This window comes from Alligator sinensis, unplaced genomic scaffold (genome assembly GCF_000455745.1).
Source record: "Alligator sinensis unplaced genomic scaffold, ASM45574v1 scaffold108_1, whole genome shotgun sequence".
NCBI lineage: Eukaryota > Metazoa > Chordata > Crocodylia > Alligatoridae > Alligator > Alligator sinensis.
The window spans coordinates 1,452,702-1,479,192 of NW_005842110.1; the positions used below are offsets into that span (position 1 = coordinate 1,452,702).

General features: G+C 45.0%; 1 protein-coding gene across 1 annotated transcript in view; it reads right to left on the reverse strand.

The window, feature by feature from the left end:
* The window catches only part of LTK (leukocyte receptor tyrosine kinase), a 181,756-nt gene that overhangs the window by 53,978 nt on the left and 101,287 nt on the right, over nt 1-26,491 (reverse strand). The window contains exons 5-10 of the mRNA XM_025205317.1: nt 18,320-18,459; nt 16,263-16,400; nt 14,905-15,057; nt 10,631-10,731; nt 6,482-6,642; nt 678-772 (exon numbers count right to left, since the gene is read on the reverse strand). Coding sequence (XP_025061102.1) covers nt 678-772; nt 6,482-6,642; nt 10,631-10,731; nt 14,905-15,057; nt 16,263-16,400; nt 18,320-18,459 — 788 coding nt within the window. The remainder of the gene's footprint in view (nt 1-677; nt 773-6,481; nt 6,643-10,630; nt 10,732-14,904; nt 15,058-16,262; nt 16,401-18,319; nt 18,460-26,491) is intronic.

The window sequence follows — 26,491 nt, forward strand, 5'->3', positions numbered from 1 at the left end:
CACTTCTTATCTAAACGTACGTGTATGTGTGTGTGCGTGTGTGTGTGTGTGTGTGTGTGTGCGCGCGCGCGCGCGCGCACATGCACGCACGTGTGAATGCACACAGGAGAGAGAGAGACTTTGTACTGGAGTAAGAAATGATTTGCGAGGTCCCTTCTTTTCCTCCTCTTTGCCATAAAGGTGATGTATTAGTCCTTCTATCAGAGGTGGACTACATATGGCTGCCTCTGGAGTCTATCAGTTGTCCCACTATGATGTGGGCCTGAGAGGACTACTAAAGCACAATACAATGTAGCTTTATTGTATTTAAATGTATTGTGTACATATATTGTACACAATACATGGTGGCACCTACAATGTAGGTGGATCATTCCACCTACAGCCCAAGTGCAAAGACAGTCTTTCCAAATGAGATATGTGTATATAACTCAAACTATGTGATCTGGTACACTGTAGATTAGGTAAAGAAAAAGCATTAAGAAAATTGAGATGCACCACAAAACAGTATAAAAGAAGGTAGTCTCCAGCAGAAGACAGGAAGGAAATTGTGTCCAAATGCTGCAGAACTGTCAACCTGATGCAGACAAACCATGTAGGAAGATTAAAAGCACATTCTCAGAATCACTGGCTCATCTATAAACATTTCTCTAACATGCTTTGAATCATATGTAGCTCACCATCAGTGAAGCAGTCCAGTCCAAAAGTAATATTATCAACAGCAATGTCAGCTTGGGAATTCCAGCCCCAGGTTGCCAGAAGCTGCAGGTGAAACCTTTGCAACAAGATAGATGTTTTAGAGATAGAGATAGAAAAAAGAAACACACACACAAATCCTAGCTGCTCTCCAAGGGTGACATGTATTCAAACTATTTCTTCAGGAACACCCCTGATGAACAGCCATAAGGGGATGACACAAACCACTCATTTACACTTAATAAGTTATTAAGAACCAACTATATGATGCCACCTTTCATGGGGTACTATGCCACCCACACTGTATGTGTGTGCATGTATTCACTTATGTGTGCATGTGACTGTGTGAAGACAACTTCCTAACTGGAAGAACAGTTGGACAGTAGAATAAACTGTCTAGGGAAGCTGTGTGATATCCTTTGTTGGGGCAGCTTCCCAAAAGAATCTGGGTAGGCATCAGTCTGGGGTGGTTTAGAGGGTAGCAAATCCTACATCTGTTCAAGGGGTGGAACTAGATGACTCTTGAGGACCTTTCTACCCCTGTGATTCTGTCTTCTCCAGAATACCAGACAATTGCCCCAGCAAAAAAAATACATCGGCACATATGGCAAAAATTGGCTTCCAACCCCACAAACAAAACCAAAATCCAAGGACTTTCCCAGTGCTCATAAGACAGAGGCAAATCTTAGGACAGATCTTCAGCTAATATAAATCACGGTAATCAACAGAGCTACATCAGTTTACACCACTTGAGCTTCTGTCTACTTCTTGAAAATCTTAGAAATATCTCCTTTGCATGTCCACTTCCCTGGGTGTCTCTCCTTGCTCAGGCTTACTTAGTGAGAGCCATGCATTAGCTGGTTTATCCAAGAAGATAGAATGCATGTCATCATGCTTTCTGAATTCAGAAGGGAAAAAGTACATGGAAGGCTCCTCTCCTAATGGATCAAACTGAACTGCTTTTGATTTAACATCATAAATAAACAGATGGCTGAGGTCTAGTCCATTTGGAGCTTATTAAAAGCACGCAGAGTGAACCTCAGCTGCTGCCACTGGTGAAACTTGCTCATGATTTATGAGAGATTGAATTCTGATGAGCAGAGTATACTGTGTAAACTATTAAGTGTCCAGCTTGGGAACACTCTTTTTCTAAATTAGTGGCAATATGTATAAAAATGTATATACAAAATACAAAAATGTATATATACATACCAACCCAAGGTTGGTCCTTATCCTGCAGAGGATGAAATCTAGCATAACTCCACTGAAATACTAACAATATCCCTATTTATACCAGCTAAAGATCTGGTCTATTACATCTAAGTGAATCATTTCACACCCACAGGAGCTGGACCATACAGGAAAAACAATGCTGATACAACAACAGTGTACTGTAAACCAAGGGACTTCCACAGCTCTATAACAAAGAAGGGGGGGAACAAATTTGCCATCTGAGCACGAGTGACTGGTGCCTCCTGAATCTGGCAGGGCACCCACAGAAGCCGCCGATGGCGGCAGCTCTGTTGGTGGGGCACGAGCCCTACTGACAGCATCAGTGTCAGCCGTCGGCGGGGGGCACCAGCCCCATCGGGGGGGCCCGTGTGCCCCCCTGCATCCTCTACCAGTCGCCTATGCATCTGAGTCCACTGTTGCAGACCACCACCCTTGTGGTCACAGTGTTGCTGCTTGTTAGGACAGTTTGGTTGCATCTGTAGTATTTTATAACCTTTGCCTACCTTCCTCAGTGTTCTGCCAGCTCTCAGTTTATGGTGGTTTATAGGTGTTTTTAGAGGGGAAGAGTCATAGGCAGATACTTACTTACTAGAGGGTTGGCAAAAGGGCGGATCTGGCCACTGGCCGGACTCCATTTCCCAGCAGCCTCTGCCTGTGTCATGCTGCAGCCAGTTTCCATAGAGACCCCAGCAGCTGTGGGCTGGAACAGTGCAGGGCCAGGGTTTCCATGGAGACTGGCCCCAGTGCCACTAGCAGAGGGCACTGCTTGGTGGGGAGCTGCTTTGGGGTTGGGGCTTGGTTCTTGCAGCACTGACAGCATGGTCTGGAGTAGGGGCTGAGCTGCGATCTGCTGCCTGCACATCCCCGTAGTTCTGCCCTCGCTCCAGCTCCCCGCCCAGCTACGCATCCTACCAGCGCTCCTGGGGCCAGTCTCCATGGAAACCCTGGTCCTGCGCCCTCACGTCCGCTGCTGATGGGGTCTCCATGGAAACCAGCTGCAGCAACATAGGCAAGGGCTACTGGGAAATGGAGTCTGCCGCAGGGCTTTGCCGGCCCCTGAACTAGAGCCACCAAAAATAGCTTCCTATGTAGGTAGGCTTCTGATCCGGACGCTGAACACTGAACCCTATGGTCTGCCATCCATCTGTCCCCATTCAGTTAAAAAAACAATCCACCTGTAAGATGAACCTGCCAAGGGCTATGTACATGCTCCTTTTCACCTTTCCTTGGCTGCCTAGCCCTCCTTTCTTCTGGCTTTCACCAGAGACTGCCTTCAACCCACTTTTGTTCCTCACAGTCTTCAATTCCAATCCCTCCCTGCTACATTTGTTCCATCTCCTCCTAGCCTACCACTGGCTCCTTCCTCTCCCAGAAGCCAGAAAAAGAATAAGGTAGACACACAGACTTTGAAATTTTGATTCAAGTAGTTGGAGTAGGTCCCTGAGAGAGAAAGAAGCAGCCATGAAGAGGAAGCTCATCTGGAGTAGAGGAGCTAAGATATGGAAGAGAGTGGCAGGGGAAGGAGAGAAGAGAAACCAAGCCAGATGCTGCTTGAGTGAGATTCTTAATTTTTACTGCCCCTACCCAGAAATATGCAGTGTGTGAGTCCAGGCCCTATCAGAATGGTTCAGGGATTCAGGGCAGAACAAGGCTGATCACTGAGGTTTGCTGCAGCAGGACAGGGGGCTTCCCTTCCTGATAGATGAAACTGAACTGTCTGGGGGAGTGCATGCCTTTTTCAAATCCTGCTTTGTTTTTTCCTTCTCAGATTGATTCCAAGGTTTCAGGTTTGGCTGCTCTCACTTCTTAACATTCATAAGTTAACAAATTGGCAGAAACAGTTATAGAGGTCAGTTGGCCATCACCCATTTTGGTTGAGGCCTCCCTGCTACATTGGAAAATGGGATATGGCATTCTGCCCCATAACTGTATAGCAAGGACCCCCTCAGAAAGGACAATACTAGACCCTGCATCAATCAAAGTGGAAAGACAGCAGCACCCAGAAATAAGGAGAAAAAGTAATTCATAGTCAAGGTTTTTATTTAATTGCAATGGATAACAAAACCTATTGTATTCTTACAGCTGTGGTTTCTACCACACACATGTTAAGTTTGTCCAATAGCTCCCATTATAAACCCCTGATTTCTCTTGCTTATAAATGCCAAATTTTGCCATTTATGTTAACATTTTGCTTGCCAGATACGTGCTTCAGGCTGAATTTTTCTGGAAAATGTCAACCAAAATGGTTAATTGTTTCTGTGCATGAGGCTAAGGAAAAATATATTGTTTTGCCAAGGTTGAAAAATGCCGGCAACCATTTCTTTTAAATACCCCAGTGCCCCCATGCTTTGGAGCAGGGACTCTAAATTTAGATGAAGGATGTGCCTTTTGCTAGCCCTTCAAATTTGGCCAAGTTATAAGTCTTTGAAAAAATGCAGTCGTGTGCTCAGCAGAGACTTCTTTATAGTTTAACAGTTACATCTGCAAAGAGTCTATCTTCATCGGGCATACACCAGCCTGGCCTTTCCATGCAATTGCCACTGTGAGCTTCTGTGGGCAGTGCCAGGTCTGGGACTGGGTACCTGAAATGAGAGCAGGAAGCCTGTCCTTCCTCTACTACATGTAGTCTCACCCTGCTGAAGCCAGTAGAAAGGAAGCTGCCTGATATGAAGGGACAAGAAGCAGATCTGAAAAGGTAGGGAAGTATATCAGTGTAAGAAGTAAGGAAGCAAGGGGGACCAATACTGGAGGCTGGCATGGAGGGACAGGGGAATTGGGACTGGAAGCTGAGGTAAAGAGAAACTCAGATCACTGGGCAAAAAGATTAGGTTCTGGAGGAGGTGGGGGGAAATAGGGATTAGCGTGGCCAGAGAGACTGATACAGATAGGATAGAAGGGGTCAAGCTTGGGGGTACAGGAAGAAGTACAGAGTTGGAATGGAACTCATGGTTCTCAAGTCTTAACTTTTTGTGAAACTCCTAGCAAAGTACATGTTTCTTCCCCCCATCTCTAGTACTGGTCTAGAGAGAGGATGACAACCTACTACTGCTACCAGTTATTCTGTTAGTTCAAGTGGCCCAAGGCTGCGTGATGGAGCTAAAGGTTCCAACCCTGCCAGTGAATCATGTGGGTATTGACATGATGCCCCATGAAGAAATTTATGTTTTTTAGTCTGCTTTTTTAAAAAGTGAAAGAAGTTACATGCAGAAAATTCTGAGAGATAAGTAACATTAGAGTATGTATTTAAAGACAGTATTATGATGTATATGTACATGAGAGTCACACACTCTCTTGGTTCTGGCATTTTCTAAATTTGAGTTTTACTTCATAACCTAAATAATATTTTAAGATATGTTTTATATTTTAAGATGCGTGTGTACATAAAATTTTGCTGGGTCCACCCTAGAAACATTTTGTCAGCACATTTTGCACATGCACTTTAATGTGCAGTAGCCTATTTTACTGTACATTAAAGCATCACATAAAAAATCATGCTAATATGCTAATGCACAGTAAAATTAGGCTACTATGCATTGTGTCACTAAAAAATGTGCGCTTTCACCACTGTGCATTAGGGCAGCCTAATACACATTTATTTAGTACTTCACATTAGAGGTGCTAAATTTAATGTGCAGTAGCAAAAGCACATTAATGAATGTGTAGACATGCCCACAGTATACTGGTATTCCTATGCTGGTAAGGCACAGTTTTAGACATGTGAAAGTCCCAACGTGCATGCATACTCTGAGATTTCATAATAAGTATATGTGTGCATGCAAATCAAGTATTTGTACATGTATGTAGTGGATTATTCTCACTTAAGCTGACTACATGTATTGATACATACGTCTTTTCACACATAGCCTACTGAAAATCTGGACATTTTTGTTTATAGAAAATAGCTTTTTTCTTGACATCCTCACTTGTACAACTAGTCTCACTCACTCTCAAATTGGAGTGGACACAGCATCAAGCATCGTTAGAAAGATGGGATAATATGAGTATGATGGCTGGGTAGAACAGTTTGAGGTGAATGGTTTCCTGATGGCTTCATTTTACTTACCCACATTCACCCCTATGTGATTAGTTCAGCTACTCACAGTCTCAAATTAACTAACTGCATTTTATAAATCATTTTGTGATCTTTTCCATCTTTAACAGATAAATTGTTATTTTTCTCCAGAATCACAAGACTCCAAAACACCCCTAGTTAATACACCAGCACAAAACCCATTAACTTAAAACGATCAGAACAGAGAGTAAAACTAGGGCTTATGAAGTTTCCCATTGGATCAGGCCTGTAGGTTTTTTTGTATTATAAAAAGACCATGTGCTGTTCTGTTTTATTAACGTTGGGTAGCAATTGGAAATCTGTATCCATTAATCATGTAAGGGGATGTGCTCAACAACCGGACCTCCTGCACCCATTTACACCTGGTTTTAGGAGAGGCACTACAAAGAGGCAAGAATGAAAACAACACTGCTCAATAACGGATTCAATGCATTCACTAAACTCCACAGGCAAATATGAGGATGCTTCCAAAGACACTCTTACCAGTTCTGGAGCACTGGAATTTGCAGAGTGATTAGAAACCAGTTGTCACTCCAGCTCCCTGTCCTTTCCCACAGGGAGGTACAGACTCCATCTGTCTCTTCCTGGACAGAGAATGAGAGGGTGCCATTGTAATTGCCAAAAATATGCACTGAGAATTGGACCTGTAATAAATAAGAGCAAAAATATAATGGTATTCTATGGTAAAAGGAGAGCAAATGAGTGTATGGATCACCTTTTCTGACTGATAAACCAGCCTTTAAAATGAGTCTTCATGATCTGTTACAATTTGGTTCCATCCCCTCTCCTGGACAGGCAGCAAACTACTTGAGTCTGTGGAGGGACAAGTGCAGGCTACAGATCTGGACCCCAGAACAACAGCTATAGCCTTTACAAAGCCTCAGCTTCATAGACATGTTCTCTTAGGGCCCACTTGACTTCAAGAGCTCTGACTTCCTAGTTACATCCCTCAGAGACAGAGGCAGCATGCTAAGGAAACACAGGTTTAGAAAAAGCAGTCTTTAACCACAAACTTCTTTACTCTTTAATAGCATTACAGTTAGGAAAAACAACAAACTCCTAACTGCATTTCCCATCTGTTTTTTACCAGCTCAGTGATTTCTGGATTTAGCTCAAGGTCTTAGGGGTAAGATAGCTCCTCCTGCCTGCTTGGCCTGGTCTATAGCATATGGCCATGGAATGGCATCTCTCACAGAAGCAATCCCCTTCAATAACTATGAACAGTTTTACACATGTAAGCGCCGCAGTGCCGGGCGCTTTGAAAAGCACCCAGTGATGCATCGCCTGCAGTTGTATACACAGCGAAATGCGCATCAGTGCACAGAAAATGGTGGCAGTGCACTTTTGAACTAAAACACCTTCTATGTGTTTTAATTCAAAAGCGGCTGCCGCCATCTGGGAAGAAGCTTCAGCTGGGTGGCTCCTGCCTCAGCATGCGGGGCTCTGGCTCCAGCTTTTGGCTGCCTTCCAAACACTCCACCTGCCCGGCGCAAGCTACCAAGTGGGTGGAAGGTAGATGCGAGTTGGAGACAGAGTCCTACGTGCTGGGGCAAGAGCTGCTTGACTAAAGCATCCTCCTGGCCCAGAGCAGCACAGCAGGAACAGAAGGAGGAGCTGCTGCTAGAGGCAAGGGGAGCCAAAGGTAGCTAATCAGCAGCTGCACTGGGAGCAGCCCTGCTGGAAGCTGTGTGTGCTGACTGTGGCTGGGCCAGCAGATGTGGGCTGGAGCATGGCATGGGCTGCCGCGGGCAGGGCTTGGCCCCATGCATAGTGCCAGGGGGGCCTCAGTGGACCACCCACATGGGCAAGTTCTGCTGCATGCACTCCCTGCCCACTCCTTTCCCTCACCCTCGGCTGGATCCTGGGACCTAGAGCCCAGGCAGACCACTCCATAGGCAAGCATACCCCCCACATTTCCCTCCCGCCCCTTCACAAGGCAAGGGCCTCCCTGTGACCCTGACCCATAATCCCAGTTTCACCTACCTGCCTCGTTCCTGAACACCACTCCCCACCTGCCCACAACCCCATCCCACATAGGGAGTTTTGGTAAGTTGTTATGGTGGATGCGGATGCTAACATAGCCCGCAACAACTCATCAAAACTCCATATGTGGCCTCCAGGACCAAATCATTGCCCACCCCTAATATAGAGAGTCCATTCAAAGACAGTGGCCCCAAAAGGGAGCAGTATGCCTATTATTCCATTAGGAAAGAGTGGGTCAGAGTTGATGAGCCCTGATGACCCTTTCATTGTTGGTTCTCTAGGAGACATCTTCTCCACTATCAAGAGTGCAGTGTCCAGAAATAGATTGTCCTTGTCAGGCTGACAGTTTTTCAACAGTCTCTGGATCCTTTACCCTAAGGTGGAGATTTAATACCCAGGAAAGGTAACAGGGAAGGTTACAATCATAACTGTGTTCCTGTCCAGAGCTTACAGTTTAACTCAGGCATACTCATAACTGTCATTTCACTCCTCCTTGCAAAGGTGAATAGAGCAAGGACACCCAACAAACATGGGAGGGAAGTTCAATAAAAAAAGACCATCTGCTATCAATTTTGCAACCCTTTTTACATGAAACATATTCATACTATCACCTTGGAGTGCCAGACTCCATCCTCACATTTTGGCCAGAAACCCTTTCTACCTAAAAAACAGATTCCACCCAGGTCTGTTGTAAGATAAAAAACCATTGGTTTCTGTCAAGGCAAATTCTTCTTCCTATTTTCATATGGAACAATCCCCCAGATAAGCCAACATATAGTATTCAAAGACATGATCAAATAGTTCCAAATCTGTCACATACATTTCCCTTTAGATTACACTGATTGAGGACACACAAGAAGCTTTCACATGCTCCCAGGATTCTCAGAACCTCTGGGTCTTAGGCTGGGGCCTAAACTTTTTGCTTCCTTCTCTTTTTCATCAGATAGGAAATGATACAAGGGATGATCCTTCCTTCCTTAATACAACACCATCAAGGCTGTATATGGAGCAATGCAAGAAGCCCTCCTTGAAAAAGCCATGTGGACAGCCCTGCACCTGCAAAGCTGCTCTTAACTAAACTGTAACTCTTGGATTCTGGTTACCAAGTCTCAAGTATACAACAGATTCAGGCTCCCCTCACCTTCAGGCCTACTTTTTCAGGAGCTGTGTGCCCACTCCTAGACTGGGTGTAGTGAAATACTGCCTTCCCCCCTCTAGTCCCCTCCACAGAAAGGCTATTTCTGCTCTGTGCTCCACTTCTGTGAGGGCTGGTGTCAAGACCCCAGCATCACCACCATCATTTCCATGTTAAGGGGAGGCAGAGGAACTGTCTCGTTTGTCAGTGAACCTGGAATCTATGTATCAGCACCTGTGCCAGCAGGGCTTAAGGGCAAGCACAAAGTCCAGCTCTGCTACAGGGCACACAATAAGCTCTGAATGCTCACAACTGGACAAAATGTTTTCAGTCTATAATTTATTTGCCAAAATTTTCAGTTTGGGTCAACCTGAAACTATTCACTGAATAGTTCTGACTGAGTTATTTGGTGGTGGTGCTGGGGTGGGGGAATGTCTAGATAAATTCACAAAACAGGAGGAGGTTGTTTCTCATTCACCCAAAAGGCCCACTGGCTGGGGCCCTGACAACCAGGCTATCATGTCATGCTTGCTCAGCTTCTCTCTCTGACTCAGTGAATACTTGTGTGTCTTTTACAAAGCAAAAGTGTTCCAAGAGGAGAGACTGATGGAACCTACCTTCCCAGGTCCTGATAAAATACATGATAATACAGCTCAGTAGTGAGAGCACTGTCCTGAGAGCTGAGAGATCTTACTACATATTACTACTCTGTAGCAAGGAGTATGTCCTGTAGCAGAGCTGGACTCTGTCTCCAACTTGCAACAGCATTTCCCAAAAAACTAGCAAACAGGGTATCATCTAATATTTCCACTTCCAGCCCTTACTGGTCTTACAGGGATCTGGGAGGAAGGCAAGGGAAATGGCCATATCCATGGCACTTATCTCCACATCTGCCCACCTTCCAGACTGGATGCGATTTCAACATACAGAGTTTCAGTAGGGTGTGACCCATGATGATGTCCATCCATCCTGGAAATACCCATCTCCCTATCAAATTCCACTTTCCAAACTCACTGGTGATCCAGCATTTCAGTTTCCTCCCATGAGGGTAGGGCACGACAGACACAGATGTCAGAGAAGTGAACTCATGCACAGGACGTGTCTCAGATGAGCTGACTGCCTAACTCCTTTCTCTCAGCAATACAGTTAACTCCATAGGTTTGAAGTGCAGGTTGCTAGGAGGAACTGCTAGTGTTCCCAGCATTTGAACACTGGGGTCCTTTGCTCATTGTGACCTGTTTTCTAGTTAAAGCATACAGACCTCTGTGGTCTAAGGTCTCTGTGTGGCAGGCTGAAACGGGACCATCATTTTCCCTTGTTTTAAGCATACACCTGCATGTCCCTTCTAGAATCTAATGCCTGGCTAAATGTGTTGTTCAGTCAGCAGCTCTAATTTCCAGGGTTCTCAGACTGTATACTGCATAAAATGAGAGAGAAGGTGGGCAACATACAAGAACTGGGCACTTGAAACTTCAAGATCAGTTCCACAAAGATGCTAAAACTGAGCAATATACCTGGTAATCTCCACTGGCCATCCTGGCAGGCAAGCTGGCACTGTAAGCCTTGGCAACACCACCTGTCTGACTGCTGTTTGCTCGTAGGTATAAGAAGTCACCTGTGAGCAGAAAAATAAATTAGAAAACAATGACTTAATTAATCTAGCCACCAAGAAATGTCTGTTGATGGATGCTCACTTATACATGAGCACTTGATCATGGAAGAAACCTGTCTCAAAATTAATCAATTTGACATTTTTCTTTTTCATGCTTTCTTAAAATCATTTATTCACAGTGTGCTGAAACCTGTGACAGGACACAATGCAAGCTGCATTAGGGCATCAGTGTGGATTTATCCTTGAGCCAGTATACTCTAGTGTACTGGATATTCTGAAAAATTAGGGAAAATAGTTTCCTAGTTTCCTAGTTGGTAGGGTCGGAAGGGACCTGAGCAGATCATCAAGTCTGACCCCCTGCCATGGCAGGAAAGAGTACTGGTGTCAAACGACCCCGGCAAGGTGTTCATCCAGCCTCCCCTTAAAGACCCCCAGGGTAGGACCCAGCACCACTTCTCTTGGAAGTTGGTTCCAGATCCTAACCACCCTGACTGTGAAGTAGCGCCTCCTGATGTCTAGCCTAAATCTACCCTCTGACATCTTGTGACCGTTATTTCTAGTCACTCCTGGTAGTGCTCGGGGGAACAGGGACTCCCCCAATGTCTGCTGGTCCCCTCTGACTAGTTTGTAACAGTCCGCTAGATCCCCCCTCAGCCTTCTCTTGTGGAAGCTGAACAGGTTCAGGCCCTTTAGCCTCTCTTCGTAGGGCCTGCCCTGCTGCCCCCTGATCATGTGAGTGGCCCTCCTCTGGACCCTCTCAATGCTATCCACATCCCTCCTGAAGTGCGGCACCCAGAACTGGACACAGTACTCCAACTGCGGCCTGACCAGTGTCGCATAGAGGGGAAGGATCACCTCCTTGGACCTGCTTGAGATGCATCTGTGGATGCATGACAAGGTGTGGTTGGCCTTCCTGACCGCGTCCCCGCACTGTCGGCCCATGTTCATTTTGGCATCAATAATGACTCCAAGATCCTTTTCTGCATCTGCACTGACGAGAAGAGAGTTCCCCAGCCTGTAGGTATGCTGCTGGTTCTTCCTCCCCAGGTGCAGCACATTGCACTGGTCAGTGTTGAAACCCATCCTGTTCTCATCCGCCCACCCCTGTAACCTGTCTAGGTCCAATTGCAACCTATTCCTCCCTTCACGCATGCTCACTTCTCCCCACATCTTAGTGTTGTCTGCGAATTTGAACAGGGTGCTTTTTACCCCCTCATCCAAGTCGCTGATGAAGATGTTGAACAGTGCAGGCCCGAGGACCGAGCCCTGGGGGACCCCACTGCTCACATCCCTCCAGGTTGAAAATGATCCGTCCTCCACTACTCTCTGGGTGCAGCACTCCAGCCAACTAGCGACCCATTTGACTGTGTAGGTGTCGACGCCACAGTCTCACCCCATTCTCATTAAAAAATTAGGAGAGACAGTGTCGAAGGCCTTCCTAAAGTCCAAAAAGACTACATACCCTGCTACCCCTGTGTCTAAGGATTTTGTGACCTGGTCATAGAAGGCCACCAGGCTGGTCTGACAGGACCTGCCTCTAACTGAACCCATATTGGTTGTCCCTAAGTATAACCTCCCCTGCTGGCCCCTCGCAGACATGCGCCAGGATAATTCTCTCAAAAAGCTTACCCAGGATCAAGGTAAGACTAACTGGCCTATAGTTTCCTGGGTCCTCCTTCCTCCCTTTTTTGAAAATGGGAACCACATTGGCCCTTTTCCAGTCCTCTGGCACCATGCTAGAGCACCACAAGTGCTCGTAAACCCGTGCCAGAGGTCCTGCAATGATCTCTGCTAATTCCCTCAGCACTTTGGGGTGGAGGTCGTCAGGACCAGCTGATTTAAATATGTCCAGTCCCTCCAGAAAATAGATTTGGGCAGGGTGGGATCTCCACACCTGCACTGGAATGGTAGTGACCAAAACTTAAACATTTCTATGCTTTTCAATGACTCACAGGAAGAGAGATAAAATGTGCAAAAATTCTCTACAGCTGTTATGCCTGTAACAGTAACATTTTACTGAAACAGGCTGGGAATTAACTAGACTTTTTTGCTGAGAAAAGAAGGTCTGCCAAGGTTCTCAAGAGAGAAAAGGCGTGAGAGAGACGAGTAACCAAACTGGAATGTCCAGGTCTGTCTGTACTACAGAAAGAGTCATGTTAGTACATAGATTTTTGCCAATGTGACGGTACTAAGAGTTAGAGCAAATGAGCCGTTTATAGACGCTACATTTTTCTAGGTTTACAGCTGTCACTATATGCACGTGGACATGTGTAGTCCAAATTAAAATTGGCTCCAGTCTGAATTAACTAATCCTCACTGAATGAGGATTAAAGTTAATGCAGATTAGGGCAGTCTGAACTAGGCAACTTAAACTGTATTAATTATGTACATATGGCAGTTATCTAGGGATTGCTGTTGTCCATGCCCACCACCAGGTGCAGCAAGTGAGCACAGTTAGAATCACCAGGCATGTCTACACAAGATGCTCAATAGCAAATTAGCATAGTTTACTGTGAAGTAAGCACATGTGTCTATACGTGCACATGATTACTTCACAGTAAATCTCTCTAATCCCAAGTAAATTTGCTACCTGCAATGCAAGCAGCAAATTTACTTGGCAGTGGTAACAGCACCGTAGCCCTCATGTAGACACATGGCCGGGAGCCAAATCTGGTGCTGGTCAGCTGGGAGATAGCTTCCTGTTCCCAGGGCGGGATCTGCTACAGGAGCTCAGGCAGGGACCTGGCAGCAAGGAGCTCCAAGCCCCCTGCTCCCAGACCACAATCGTGGAATGAGGCCTGGGAGATCCTTATCTCCCAGCCCCCACTCCACCATCGTGATTGGGGAGCGGGGGGGCTGAAAGACCTATATCTCCCAGCCCAAGATCTGCAACCGTGGGGCTTGGGCTGGGAGACATCTCCCAGCAACAGCTCAGCGACTGAAGGGCCACTGCTGGGAGATGTTTATCTCCCAGCCTGAGCCCCACGGTCATGAGCCCCACAAGCCACATGGTCGCAGACCTCAGGCTGGAAGATGAGCATCTCCCAGCAGCAGCTCCACGGTTGTGGAGCCAGCACTGGGAGCTCCCTGCTGACAGAAGCTGGGGAGCCTGTTCCCTGCCCAGCTCTGCAAGCATGGAGCTGGAGGGGAAACAAGCTCCCCAGCCTATTCCTTCTCCCTCCCCTCCCCTCCCCACACACACACACTGTGCTCACAGAGCTGGGTGGGGAACAAGCTCCCTAACCCCCACTCTGCGATTGCAATTATGATTGCAGAGCAGGGGCTAGGAACTGTCTGCATGGGGACAGTTCCCCACCCAGCCCGGAGCTGCCTGGGACCTTCCCTTTACTGGGATAGTTCCCAGCCAGGGCCAATCTGCATGGGGACCTAGAGGTGGCTGGGGACTGTACTGTTTTGACCTCTCTGACGGTCAATGATCATATATTATTCCTTTTTTACTTGAAATTTGATTTGAACAGTATGATACTAATCAGTTAACACAGTTTAGAAAATGGTGAGCATATCTACAAACGGGTGTCTGTCCACACAGACAGGAGAAAAAGTGCTGACTGAAACAACCCTAACCTTGACAGAGAACCTGGAGCCAGGGTAATTATTTTTGTAGCCTTACAGAGAGCCCAGTTGGGCTGAACTTTTCTGTGTTTAGCCCAAGCTCACAGAAGGTTCTACCCTTCCCATGTGTACCTTCCAAGGTGACTGACACATGCTGATCTAGCCTCTTTTTTTTATAGAGACTTTTTTGCCATCCTCTTTAGTAAGGAACATGGCTTTCTTCCTGGGATCTTTTGCAGAAGCAGGATGTAGGCTGACATGGTGCCCCTGCTTTACCTGTGGCAGGTTAGGGTGTTATGTCATGTGTTGTGTCAGGGTCAACTGTGTAGTTTTGCTAAGAAGGTATAATATGTATTTATATAGGATGGTTTGGATAGGGATGAACCTATCTTAGGCAGGGAGGGGGATTAGATGACCTCTGGGGATCCCTTCCAGTTCTGTTTCTCTATGATACTATGAAATCATAATTGAAAAACACAGTTTAAGCTTAGCTGCAACATAGTTATAGCTAACAATGATTTCAAAGGTGATTTGGAAAAGGGGTACAAAGGGGTTTCAAAGACCATATTTGTGGATAGAGATGGACATACATGAGGAACCTACCTACAGTGTCTTGTAGGGCAGATCCTATGAATGAAGCTTCTTGTCTTGTGTCCAGAAAGCTCATAATGGACCAAGGGGAAGCTGTAGGGTCTTTCAACATCCAGCCGCAGGGATCCTGTTCAAAAGAACAGTGTGCTCCCTTGGGAAGACTGCCTGTAAGAAGAATTGGAAAAGGCTGGGAACAGCAGAAATCCAAGCAGGGAAGAAAACTGTAAATTCATTTACATTTTTTTAAATCATGGGGACTAGAGAGGTTATGCCAAGAGAAACTACAATGGCTCATTAGTTCCTTTCCACGTTGTCAAAACAAAAAACTGTAGTGGTCTTGGAGATCACATCTATTGATATCAGAGATCCTGCATATATTTCTTATGCTAACTACACCAGAAAACTGTGGTAGCTAAGATTCCATAGTATAGCAAAGATTGTCAACTATTTTAAATAGCGATTACTGTATGTTACATCTGTCAATTGCTTGGGAGTCCCACAGATTACTTTAGTTGCTAGCAAATTTAGAAATAATTTAAATTACATTATTTCATGTGGCGCACAGTAACCCTGTGAAATTCTTTATGACAGTAGAGGCCTCCAAAACTACACCTGTATTTTACAAAGACAATTTTATGACCAGTAACATTGTGCTGATGCTAAAATAAGGGTGCTCATTGCTGCCAGCTGATTGGGACTTGAGTCTGGAAGGAACACATCCCTTCCACTGCATGGATGTAGAAAGGAAGGCTTTCCCTTCCTCTGAAATAGCAGGAACTGCTATGGGCAGGCTGCCAGGCTTCGCATACCAATAGTCTAAGCCAGTGTCTAAAATCTTGTATCCCTAATCCTAAGAGTGCATTAGCTATGGATATTCCAAGTCCTGATGTTCAGTTAAATGAAGATACATTAAATTAATTACACAGGCAAAATATCCAATTACTCTTTATATGGAATCAATTTAATTTATTTCTCATTCCAAATTATTATACTTGATGGGTTGAGCAGAAAGGGATTTGTTTTTAAAATCTGTATCAATCTCATTTTGTGGTTTTTGGTGTGTATACTTTGTTAGACGGATCCCAGGTGCCTATTTTCTATGCTGATCCCAAGGGATGTATTGCAGATTAGCTATTTCCGACTAGAGCTAGTAGATGGTATAGTGACCCACAGGCTGTACTTTTCCTAGGAAATTTCTAATGGTGACTGGAGATTACATGGAGCCTCCATTTTGAGCTGCTAACATGACCTGACTGGCTGAGTCCCTTTGGCTAGCTAGCTTTTGCAGCAAGGTGCTTTGACTGCTGCATTTTGGATGACCAAAGAGGAACCATAGAAGGACCACAACAGGGAGCAAGCTCCATACTTACCACACAAGGCTCCTTCATCCTCTTTGGCAGGACAGTCACTGTGAAAATCACAGACTTGCAGATTGCTTATGCAGTCCCCATGTGGGCAAAGGAAAGCAGGGCTCTTGTCATCCCTAGAAACACCTTGGCTTCCATTGTCTAAAGGGTTTACCAGAAAGAAAGCCCAGAGAGGGTTGTCAGCATAACGCCCAGGGCTAGGCTTTGGTTCAGCTGGTTCCTCAATCCCTCATGTGCCCCTGTCCCCTTCCTACCTTATAAAGGCAACATATCCCTATCCATGCCCCATCCCTGTTAAAATATACATTTAATTTTTACATTTGTGCCAGAAAGTCTTCAAGCATGTAATAACACAGAATAGGGGAAAACTGAATGAAAAAAAGTAACACGGTCCAGTGAATGATCACAAGAACAGCCTACAAAATGAAGCAAATCCTCCCTACCCTTGCAATAATAAACAACCATCTTGAAGCCTATCCAAACTAAACATTAAAATAAAAGTGCAATGTTCCAAAGGTGCGGAGCCTAGCTAGAGATGGCTCTACCTGCTACTCTGTCAAGGCTGTACCATGGGACTGTCAGCAGCTTCAATCAAACTAATAACAGATGTTGGTAAATCCAATCCCCAAGGTAGATTCTACATCTTTTAAGAACTATGTGACCTAGAAGTGCATTCTTTGGATAATAGGGGATCGCTGCAGCTGCTAGTTCACCATTAGCATGATATTTCCTTAGGGCACTTGGGTTATCACATGGACTTTATTTATTGCCCCCTCTTTCCCATTTCCCTCCCACCATTCCTTCATATTTCTTTGTACTTGCACTACATCCAAAACCACAGCCATCCTTTTAACTCATCCTTCTTCACTTAAATCCCTTGAAGTTGCCTTCCACTGAATACCTTTTTTTTTTTTTTACGTAATGCTTTGCACATGGAAAATATTTGAAATCTCTAGTGCTGTCATGAAAATTGTGCCGAAAATTTAGGGGTTGCATGGGGGCAAAAAGCACATAAATCAAAGGAAATCTCTCTGAGGGTCAAAAACTCCTTTCACATTTTTTTTAAGGTAACAAAACCCACATTTCCATGGATACTTTTAAATTCAAGGTATCCTCAGCAGTGCTTCTACCCAGCACTGCCAGGCATCATGCTAGTCCCTGAGAACCAGAAAGGGAAGCTGACAATGAGGCTGATTGTGTGAAAGGCTTTGGACAAAGTGACTGAAGTCAGTGCAGCTCCACATGCATGCAGGGCTTGCTTTGTCCACATACGCAGCACTCTGCAGCCTCACGGTCTATAAAGGAAATGTGAAACTCATGAGTCTAGTTTCCTTCTCCCAGCACAGTGAAGTAGAGGGACAGAGAACAGGCCTGAAGGCCCCTTTCATCACATCTGGTGCTTGAAATATACTAAATAAAAAGCAGCACAGTGGTAAAAAGGAAAACAAATTTCTATTTGTTTCATTGATCTATAACAGAAATTCTCAATGTGGTGGTCCCATTCTGCCTTTCTTTGAGGCTGTGTGATGGAAGGCCCAGAAATGTATTTCTGTTGGAATATGGGGTTTATGGTAAGGAAAAGATTGAGAACCATCTTCTGACTTGTTAAATAAAGAAAATATTAAACTTTTGAAAACAACTTGGCCCAAATATTTGAAATGATTTTAGCAAGTGCTTCCGTCCCAGCTACATTCTTTGTTGCTAGTTTTTTTGCCCAACAATGAGGCAAGGCAGATCTCTTCTGACAAGCTGAGAGGGATGGAAGCATGACTGCTTCAATATGGACAAAATTTCTAAGGCTTTGACCTTTGGTCCTCCATTTAAAGAGAGTGATTTTTTAATTGAGTAGGTTGAGAGCTGTTTTTGTCTGTGAAGCACCCCTGCAAGTGTGATTATTGATAGATAAGCACTGCCAAAAACTCGGGACTTCTTTTGCTGTTTCATTCTCTTGCCATCTGGACTTCTCCCAGACCCCACTTAGCAAGTTGCATTAGCAGCTCTCTTTTTCTGACTACATTCACTGCAGCTTTCCAAAGCTGGTGAGGTATATTGGAACCTACCATAGAAGCAGTTCCTGAGCTGCAAAGAGCCCAATGCCAGCAGCCGTGCCTCTTGTGCTCCACAATTTGCATACAGCAGGAAAATCTCAAAAGGTCTCTTCACTTGGCCAATCTCAGCCATCAAAACTTTCCACTTCACCCTATGGGAAGACAACAAACAGCTATCATGCAAGTTTGGAACATGTGGGAGCCCAAGGCATGTGCAGCTCAAAGTTTTTCCATTATGGCAAGGGAAAAAATATCTATCAAGAGCAAAAAGAGGGATGAACAAGAACTCCAACAGAATGAACAACAGTTTCCAGCAACAGCATTATAGACTCAGTGTTCAAGTTACTGAAGTTCACCTTTCAAATCTCTGTCTTGATGACAGTGATGATGATGATGGTGTAAGGGTCTCCCATCCACTTGCAAGGACTCCTTAAACAGGATCTGAACCTATATTTTCAGCCAGTCTATTTTGGACATCTCCCAAATTTGCTTACCGCGTATTTGATTATGCAATGTCTGTATTTGCAAACACAAATCAGATGATCAGCTGAGCAGTCTCTGAATCTGTGTGAGCAAGGGCTGAGTCTGAAGATGCTCAAAGTGGAGATGACCAGCCAAACATTTGATCCTAAATGCTTCCCACTTGTGTTTCTAGCACTGAACATCCTTTTCCGTGCACTCTGTCTTCCTAGTATTTGGCAGTTATAAAAAGTCCACTGCTACACTGCAATGCGAGTGCAGAGAGAAAACTGTGGATGACAAAGAATATTATTTTCTCTCTTCTTAAACCTCTCCACAAATACAACATACCACATAGATAAAATTCCCGACACTATAATCTTAGGAACACTTGTGGCAACTTATAGAAAGATTGATATAAGAGGCATCAATTTTTTAGGAGTAATATCTTTTATTGGACCAACTCCATGGTTGGGAAAGACTAAAGCATTCTACATCAGGTTCCTGCTTTGCATTCAAAATTGTGTCTAAGCCTATCTCAACCATGCAGTTGGTTCAATAAAAGATATCACCCCCCAAAATCCTTGCCTCCCACATAATTTCTGGACCATCATGGCTACAACCTCACTCCAACACTACCAGAAAAACTGATTGTCACATGGGCCTGATTTTTAAAGGTTTTTAGGCACCTAAAATAGAGATAGATGTCCAGTGAGATAAGTGCCCAAATCCTAACTTACTCAGGGAGAGCTGAAAACCCCACAAGACAGGTGTTTTCATCTTTAGGCACCTAAATATCTTTTAAAATCTGGCCCATGATACAACTTTCCTCCTGTTGCTAAATGGCATTAAAAGGCAGCTAAAATGCATGAGACTTCCCCAGTATTACTTTTCATAAAATAACTGTGGTTGCCATGGAGATGTTATACCATTACTAATAGTCCATCTGTCTGATCATGAGTGGATGGGGAGAGGGTCCCCACAACAGTGAATGGCAGACACCTGCAAGACACTCTTAATATGTGCTGCACACAATGAAAACTCAAGGGCTTGGGCCACAGACACAAAAAAACACTCCAAATTTCCTATGTTTTTAGGCTGATGACCTCCCTCATTTATGTCAGACTATGTTAATGGAATATCTACCTAATTAATTAATTAATTAGTTAATAAGCCTCTGACTAAACATTCTCTGGTAAAAGGATGCTGCTTATATTGCTCCATCTTCTTATAACCTCCCTCTTCCCCTTCTGAGATTTACCTGCCTCTTAAACCAGCACAGTCTTCTGGTCCTATTTGTTTCACCTATCTCTGTTTCACCTAAGTATGTCTCTAGCATTTCATCCCAAATCACAGGGTTTTTTTGATACTGTAAGGTCACTTTATCTGAATAATATTTCAGAAATATCCAGCACCAAAACACAATTGCATTACCATTGCTATATGGTAGAGTAACCAGGGACCTCTAGCAATGAGACATGATTGCTTTGCTTTCCTTTTATATTACACAATAGCCTCCAGGACTCTGCAGCACTGAGATAGCTATAAATGCATTATCTCTGTCATATCACAGCACAACATCCAAGACCATTCAGCAATGAAACATAACTGAATGACTTCCCCTATATTGTACAGTATACTATGCCCAGTGTGTATTAGGTCCGCCTGCTGAGAGACCCTGCACTGTTACGTCCACTGAACTGTAACATGCCTCCTATGTCCCATAGCTCTAAGGCAGACAAGGTTCTTTGGGTGAATCTGTTCTCTTTTATTAAACCAACTTAAATAGTTGGGGAAAAAATGATTAGCAAGTTTTGGGGTTTAAAAATCTTTTGTCAGGCTGAGGAAGCTTCTGCAGTTGGTGTGTGCTCTTCCTGGATAAAATGAATAGTAAAGAAGCCAGAGGCTGGGCGGCATGCAAGGCAGGCAGTCAGTGAAGATGTAAATTGAGGAGTCAGTGGGTGAGAGACAGGCGGGGGGAAGGGGGAGGAATGTAGCAGTTAAATAGTGGAGAGGTACCTGGGGAGTCAGATGTCAGGCAGGTTATAATGTGTCATAAATCCAATGTCTATATTTAGTCCATGATTTTTTGTATCCAGGAGATTGATGAAGTGAAGTTCATAGGCTTGTCTCTGAGAAGTGTTTTGTAAATTCCCTTTGAGGATTAGAACTGAGAGATTGGAGAGAGAGTGGTTTTCTTGTGAGAAATGTGCCCCCACAGATAATTGGGTATTCTTGTCTTTGATAGATTTCTGATGTACATTTATTCTGGTGCGCAGGTGTTGTTTGGTCTCTCCTACATATTTTCCATCAGGGCATTTGGTGCATTGGACGAGAGATATTACATTTCTGGAGGTGCAGCTGTAAGATGCAGGGATGAAACATCTCCACCACATTTCCTGTCATAGCATGGTCTGGATCCATTTGGTGTGTTCTGGGCCTTGGGAAGTTTGCTTCTGGGGGTGAGGTTAGCGAGGTTCGGTATTTGTTTGAAGGCTAGCCAGAAATTAGAAATGCAAAACCTGCCAACGCATCTCCACCACCCCCACAATTACTACACCCCACAACAGAGCCATCAGCATCCCTGGATCTTACAGCTGCACCTCCAGAAATGTAATGGTGGGTTAAGTAACACCAGAGGCAGTTGGGGGCCAGACATGGCTATGGCCACCTGAGCCCTGTGTGGTGCAAGACCCCGAGAGACCCCAAGGAGGGAGAGTGGGGGCCAGGCATGGCTGCAGCCACCTGAGCCCTGTGGGGACCGAAGCCCCATGGCCTCAAGTGAGACGGCAGTCTGGAGCCCCGAGTGAAGGGGGCAGAGACGAGTAGCCCCAAGCGAGGGGGCAGTGGGGAGCCATGAGTGAAAGGGGTGGAGATCTAGAGCCCCAAGTGAAGGGGCGGTGTGGAGACCCTGAGTGAGGGCAGTAGGCCCAGGTAGGTCTTTGGACACCTGAGGCTGAAGTTTAGGCCCAAGGCCAAGTAAAGGGGGCTCAGCCCAAGAGAGAGAGGCTGAATCCTGACCCCGGTAAGTCCTCCACTGCTAGGAGGCTGAGTGTGGGTCAAAAGTAAGATCTTAAGTAGCACCACAACCTGTTGCTCCAGTGGGGGGAGTGAGAGTCCCCTGTGAGACCCTGGAGCACCAGTTGTAGTGTGAGGTACCCTAGCTCGCACTAGGGTGCGATGCGGCGGCTAGTAAAGCGACCAAAACGCTGGCTTGCATCCATAGATGCTTCTCAAGCAAATCCCGGGACGTCATTCTCCCCCTGTACTCGGCCTTAGTGAGGCCGCAGCTGGAGTACTGTGTCCAGTTTTGGGCTCCACAATTCAAAAAGGATGTGGAGAAGCTTGAGAGAGTCCAGAGAAGAGCCACGCACATGACAGGCTGAGAGCCCTGGGGCTCTTTAGCCTGAAAAAGCGCAGGCTCAGGGGTGACCTGATGGCCACCTACAAGTTTATCAGGGGTGACCACCAGCATCTGGGGGAACGTTTGTTCACCAGAGCGCCCCAAGGGATGACGAGGTCGAATAGTCACAAACTACTTCAAGATCGTTTCAGGCTGGACATAAGGAAGAATTTCTTTACTGTCCGAGCCCCCAAGGTCTGGAACAGCCTGCCACCGGAGGTGGTTCAAGCGCCTTCATTGAACACCTTCAAGATGAAACTGGATGCTTATCTTGCTGGGATCCTATGACCCCAGCTGACTTCCTGCCCTTTGGGCAGGGGGCTGGACTCGATGATCTTCCGAGGTCCCTTCCAGCCCTGATGTCTATGAAATCTATGAAAAAATCATGCAAAAAGAGGTACAATGTTCTACCTAAAAGCACTGCCCAGGAATTCTCCTGGTAAAGACCCTCAGTTCCAATATCTAACTGCAGCAAGTTTTCCAATGCCATAAATAATGTACCTTCTTTGCTTGGTCCCGGGATCAAAAACAGAGGCTATTCAAAGCCAATTTAATTTTCGTAATAGAATCAGGAACAAAGCCTTTTGTATATAAAGCAGAAGATAGATCGTTGTAGCTGGCTTTCAGATAAGCCCAGCTTGGCAATACCTTTACTATCGATTTTATGTCAGGGTAGATCTCAGTAAATTGGCTAATAATACTACACTTCTAAATAGAGGCATTAAAGCTGCACACACACTTGGAGAAGCTGTCAGAGCCTTACACATCTCTGGGCAACTTGCAGACAAACAAAACATTTTTGGATCTGTAAAGAACCTGAATGCTCATTTCAAGAGAACGCAATGACCTGTGTTGCCCTGGTCATTTCTAGATTTCATTGGTATTCTCAGCATTACAAAACTTCTGGCTCCTCTGTTTCCCTCTGCTAGGAAAAGGCCTCCCCACTTCTAAATAATCCTTTCTATTTAATGCCTGACCAGCTCCAGCAAAGAAACCTGCTCCTGGATCTGGAGAAATTATGCTTGAATACAAACAATAACAGCTTCTTGTGTTAGAGTGAAAAGAGGGGGAACATTCTTGTACTAGAGAAAGTGGCTGAGGGACCCTTGGGGACTGCCTCTGATCTGCACCCAGAGCACTGCTGTGAAACACATTCTGCCCATTCACTCCTGCTCCATGGCCAGCAACTCCCAAAAAACAAGACACTGCAGCTACCATGGAGCAGCCCTGAGTGCACACCAATAAGCACACCTGAGACAGAGAGCTTAAGTGCATGTGCTCAGGGCTATCCTAAGGAGGCTACCAGTACATTGCCTTCTTTTTAAAGAACCCATGTGTGCAGAACAGGCCAGGCCTTGCAATAGGACTTCCAGACATGGCACAGGCAGTGCAGACATGCCATTAATCATACTTTATTCGGCAATGCACAGACTCATGCACATAGTCACGCAAAGCAAAAAAAATGTGTGGGCAGAAGGGCTTCCCACTGGCTAATGTTGTGTGAAAAATTGTGTGCATCATCAACCTAAAGTAACACTGGTCCCAGTATCTATTTCTCCTTCTAAAAGAAATAGCCCATAATATCCTGAATTTGGCTAACCATGGTTCTCTGGGTAAATGAGGTATCTTCTAATAGACCAACTAAATAGTTGGAAAAATTGTTCTTTGCAAACTTGTGGGCACGAACACCTTTCTTCAAGCATAGGGTGAGTCTGCTGGTGCTTGTGTGAATTTGGTTAGACACTTGGGTCAAAATTACATCCAAAGTGGTCACCTTACAGAAGCACTGCTACCAATCCAGACAGTGGAGATGAGGGGAGCTGGTGTCTGGTGTTCTCCAGCCTCCTCTTTTTGCTGTTCTCTTCCTGGAATGGTTTCACCAAAGACTGGTCTGAACTGTGGATAGGAGAAAATGGACCAGCAGCTTCAGCACTACTAGTCTGATGATGAATCACACTGATCAGAGAGGACAATACCATTCCAAGGAGCACTTCTCTTCTGTGCATGGTACACGCTTGAACTGAGTGGTCCACTTGAACTGAGTGGGTTATGGCTTGGCAACAGGGATGAGGATTGGTGGGAGAGGCTGAAGTAAGGTGTTTTGTGGTTCCTGCCTCCCTGAAAAAAACAGCAATGCTAATTTTTTGCTGACATAAACCTCTAATTTTGCTTCAGCAATGTCCTGAGGAAGTGAGTTTCACTGGCTAGCTATATAAACTGAATACTGAATTTTATACTACTCAACTGTTTGGTCCTTGCCCTTCTTTTTATTCCCAACTGTAAAGTAGCACATGGAGGCAGACAAAAACATGGAAACAATCCCAAACCATCCAAAAATCCAATTCTTCAGCCTAGTCTCTCTCTTCCTGACAAGTGGTTGTGCTAGGTCTGAAGATCCAACAGAGAAATGTGATCATGTACTGGGCAAGGAGAAGGTAGATCAATATGCAGTGAGTCAGTTTTGCACTATCACACACCCCAAGCATGTTTCATCCTGGGTCTGTGCAGATATTTTTTTTTAAGTTTAATTATAAAGGGGGAAAAAAACCCAAATAATATTCATTTAAAGGTCTCCAATTCCAGCCTCTTTTTCTTGTTTCCAAAAATTTTAAACAGCCCAGAATTGCTTTCCATCTTTTAGATGCCTTTAAAACATATGCAATTATCCCAGCAATTATTTAATTAATCTTTTCATTAGGCTAAGGTGTTAACATCAATGTCTTGGCCAAACTCCAGTTGAGCTAATTATCTTTTAACTACTTCAATACTACTGTAATTTTAATTAAAGATAATTGTAACTCCATCACTTCAAACTGTTGATTAGTATTCAAGCAGACTGTTAAACAGTTGCTGTGTTCCACTCCAGAGACAGCTGCATCTGAGTGATGGGTGGAGGGAATTACAGTTTATACCAAGTGACTAGATATTTGTGGGTGCTGCTGTATCAATCTGGCTTTTAATACATTGAAATGGTTCTGAAATCTAGCTGTGTTGGCCAGCAGGGACTGGCTACATTCTAGAAGGGGCAATCACAGTCCAGGCTGCAAGAATGACATTAGAAATTGACCTTTGAGAAAGTAACTGCTTCCCTGCTACATCAGTAAGAAGATATTTTGAGTGGTACAGGCCTGCCTGGAAACAAAGGGAGCAGGAATTAAAAACAGGAAGTAAAAGGATCAGAGGCCTGACAATTAAACTTTTAAGTCAAACTGCTGACCAGAACAGGAGTCTTGGCTGGGTATATCCATGGCAACAAAAGGTAGCGCCAGGGAATTCAAGGGAAACAAGAATAGGGATCTGTTGCTGGAAGTCTCCATAGAAGCTAATCAGGCATCGTAACTAAAAGCCTTCAGTGTACTTACCCCCAACTCCTAACAGGCAGGCAGGAGAAAAGAAAAATGAGCACAAGGAAGGCTCTAAATCAATAGGCATGTGGGCTCTCCTCTTTTTTTTCCTGCTGCAATTCAGACCCCTGCTGCACCTCAAAGAACCCTCTTGTTCCCCCTACCTTGTATATTCTAACACCTATGGGAATGAAAAAGCAAATGGAAGAAGATCAAAGAAAGGGAGATTCAGGTTAAGAGCCAGATTTACTTGTCTGCCTGTTCTTCCTCTCTCTGTCAGAATACCCCTGAACTCTGCCCAGGCTGGGATGATGGGATGATTCTGTGATACCATATTGTTCTGAACATAAGTTGGCCTTTTTCCCCCCTCAGAAAGAACCATAATCAACTTACACACAGGTCGACCTATGATTGAGACAGTGACCTGGCACAGCACCAACAAGGAGACTTTGTTGTCCTTATGGGTGCCACAGGGGTCATCTACTCCATCATGATTACTGTGATGTGGCAAACTCAGCTCATGAGGAGAAGACGCACAACAGCTGGGTGATCCAAATCACCACCTGAGTTCCTGGTGATCTCACTGGTTTGCTTCACTGGAGTGGGAGATGGCAAAATAGGAACTCAGAAATCCTTGGAACCTGGTGTCAAGTAGAGGCTTGCAGACGTCTGTCTCAACTACAGGCTGCCGGAAGCTAAGAAGCCTTGGGTCCCCACCTCTGGAACGGTCCATATGGCGGGGCACCACTGGAGCCGCCGAGCCAGGAAACAGGACACAGGTGAGCTGATAGGAAACTATGCAGGATTCAGTTTGGAGCCTTACCCATGTTTCACTGAAATTGGTCAAAACCAACACTGAAACATTTCTGATGCAACAAGTTAACATTTTCCAACAGAACACAGTTGTCAGAAAATATTTATACAGCTACCGCGTCCTTCTTCCCCATAGCTCCTCAAACACTAGACAATTTGAATTTG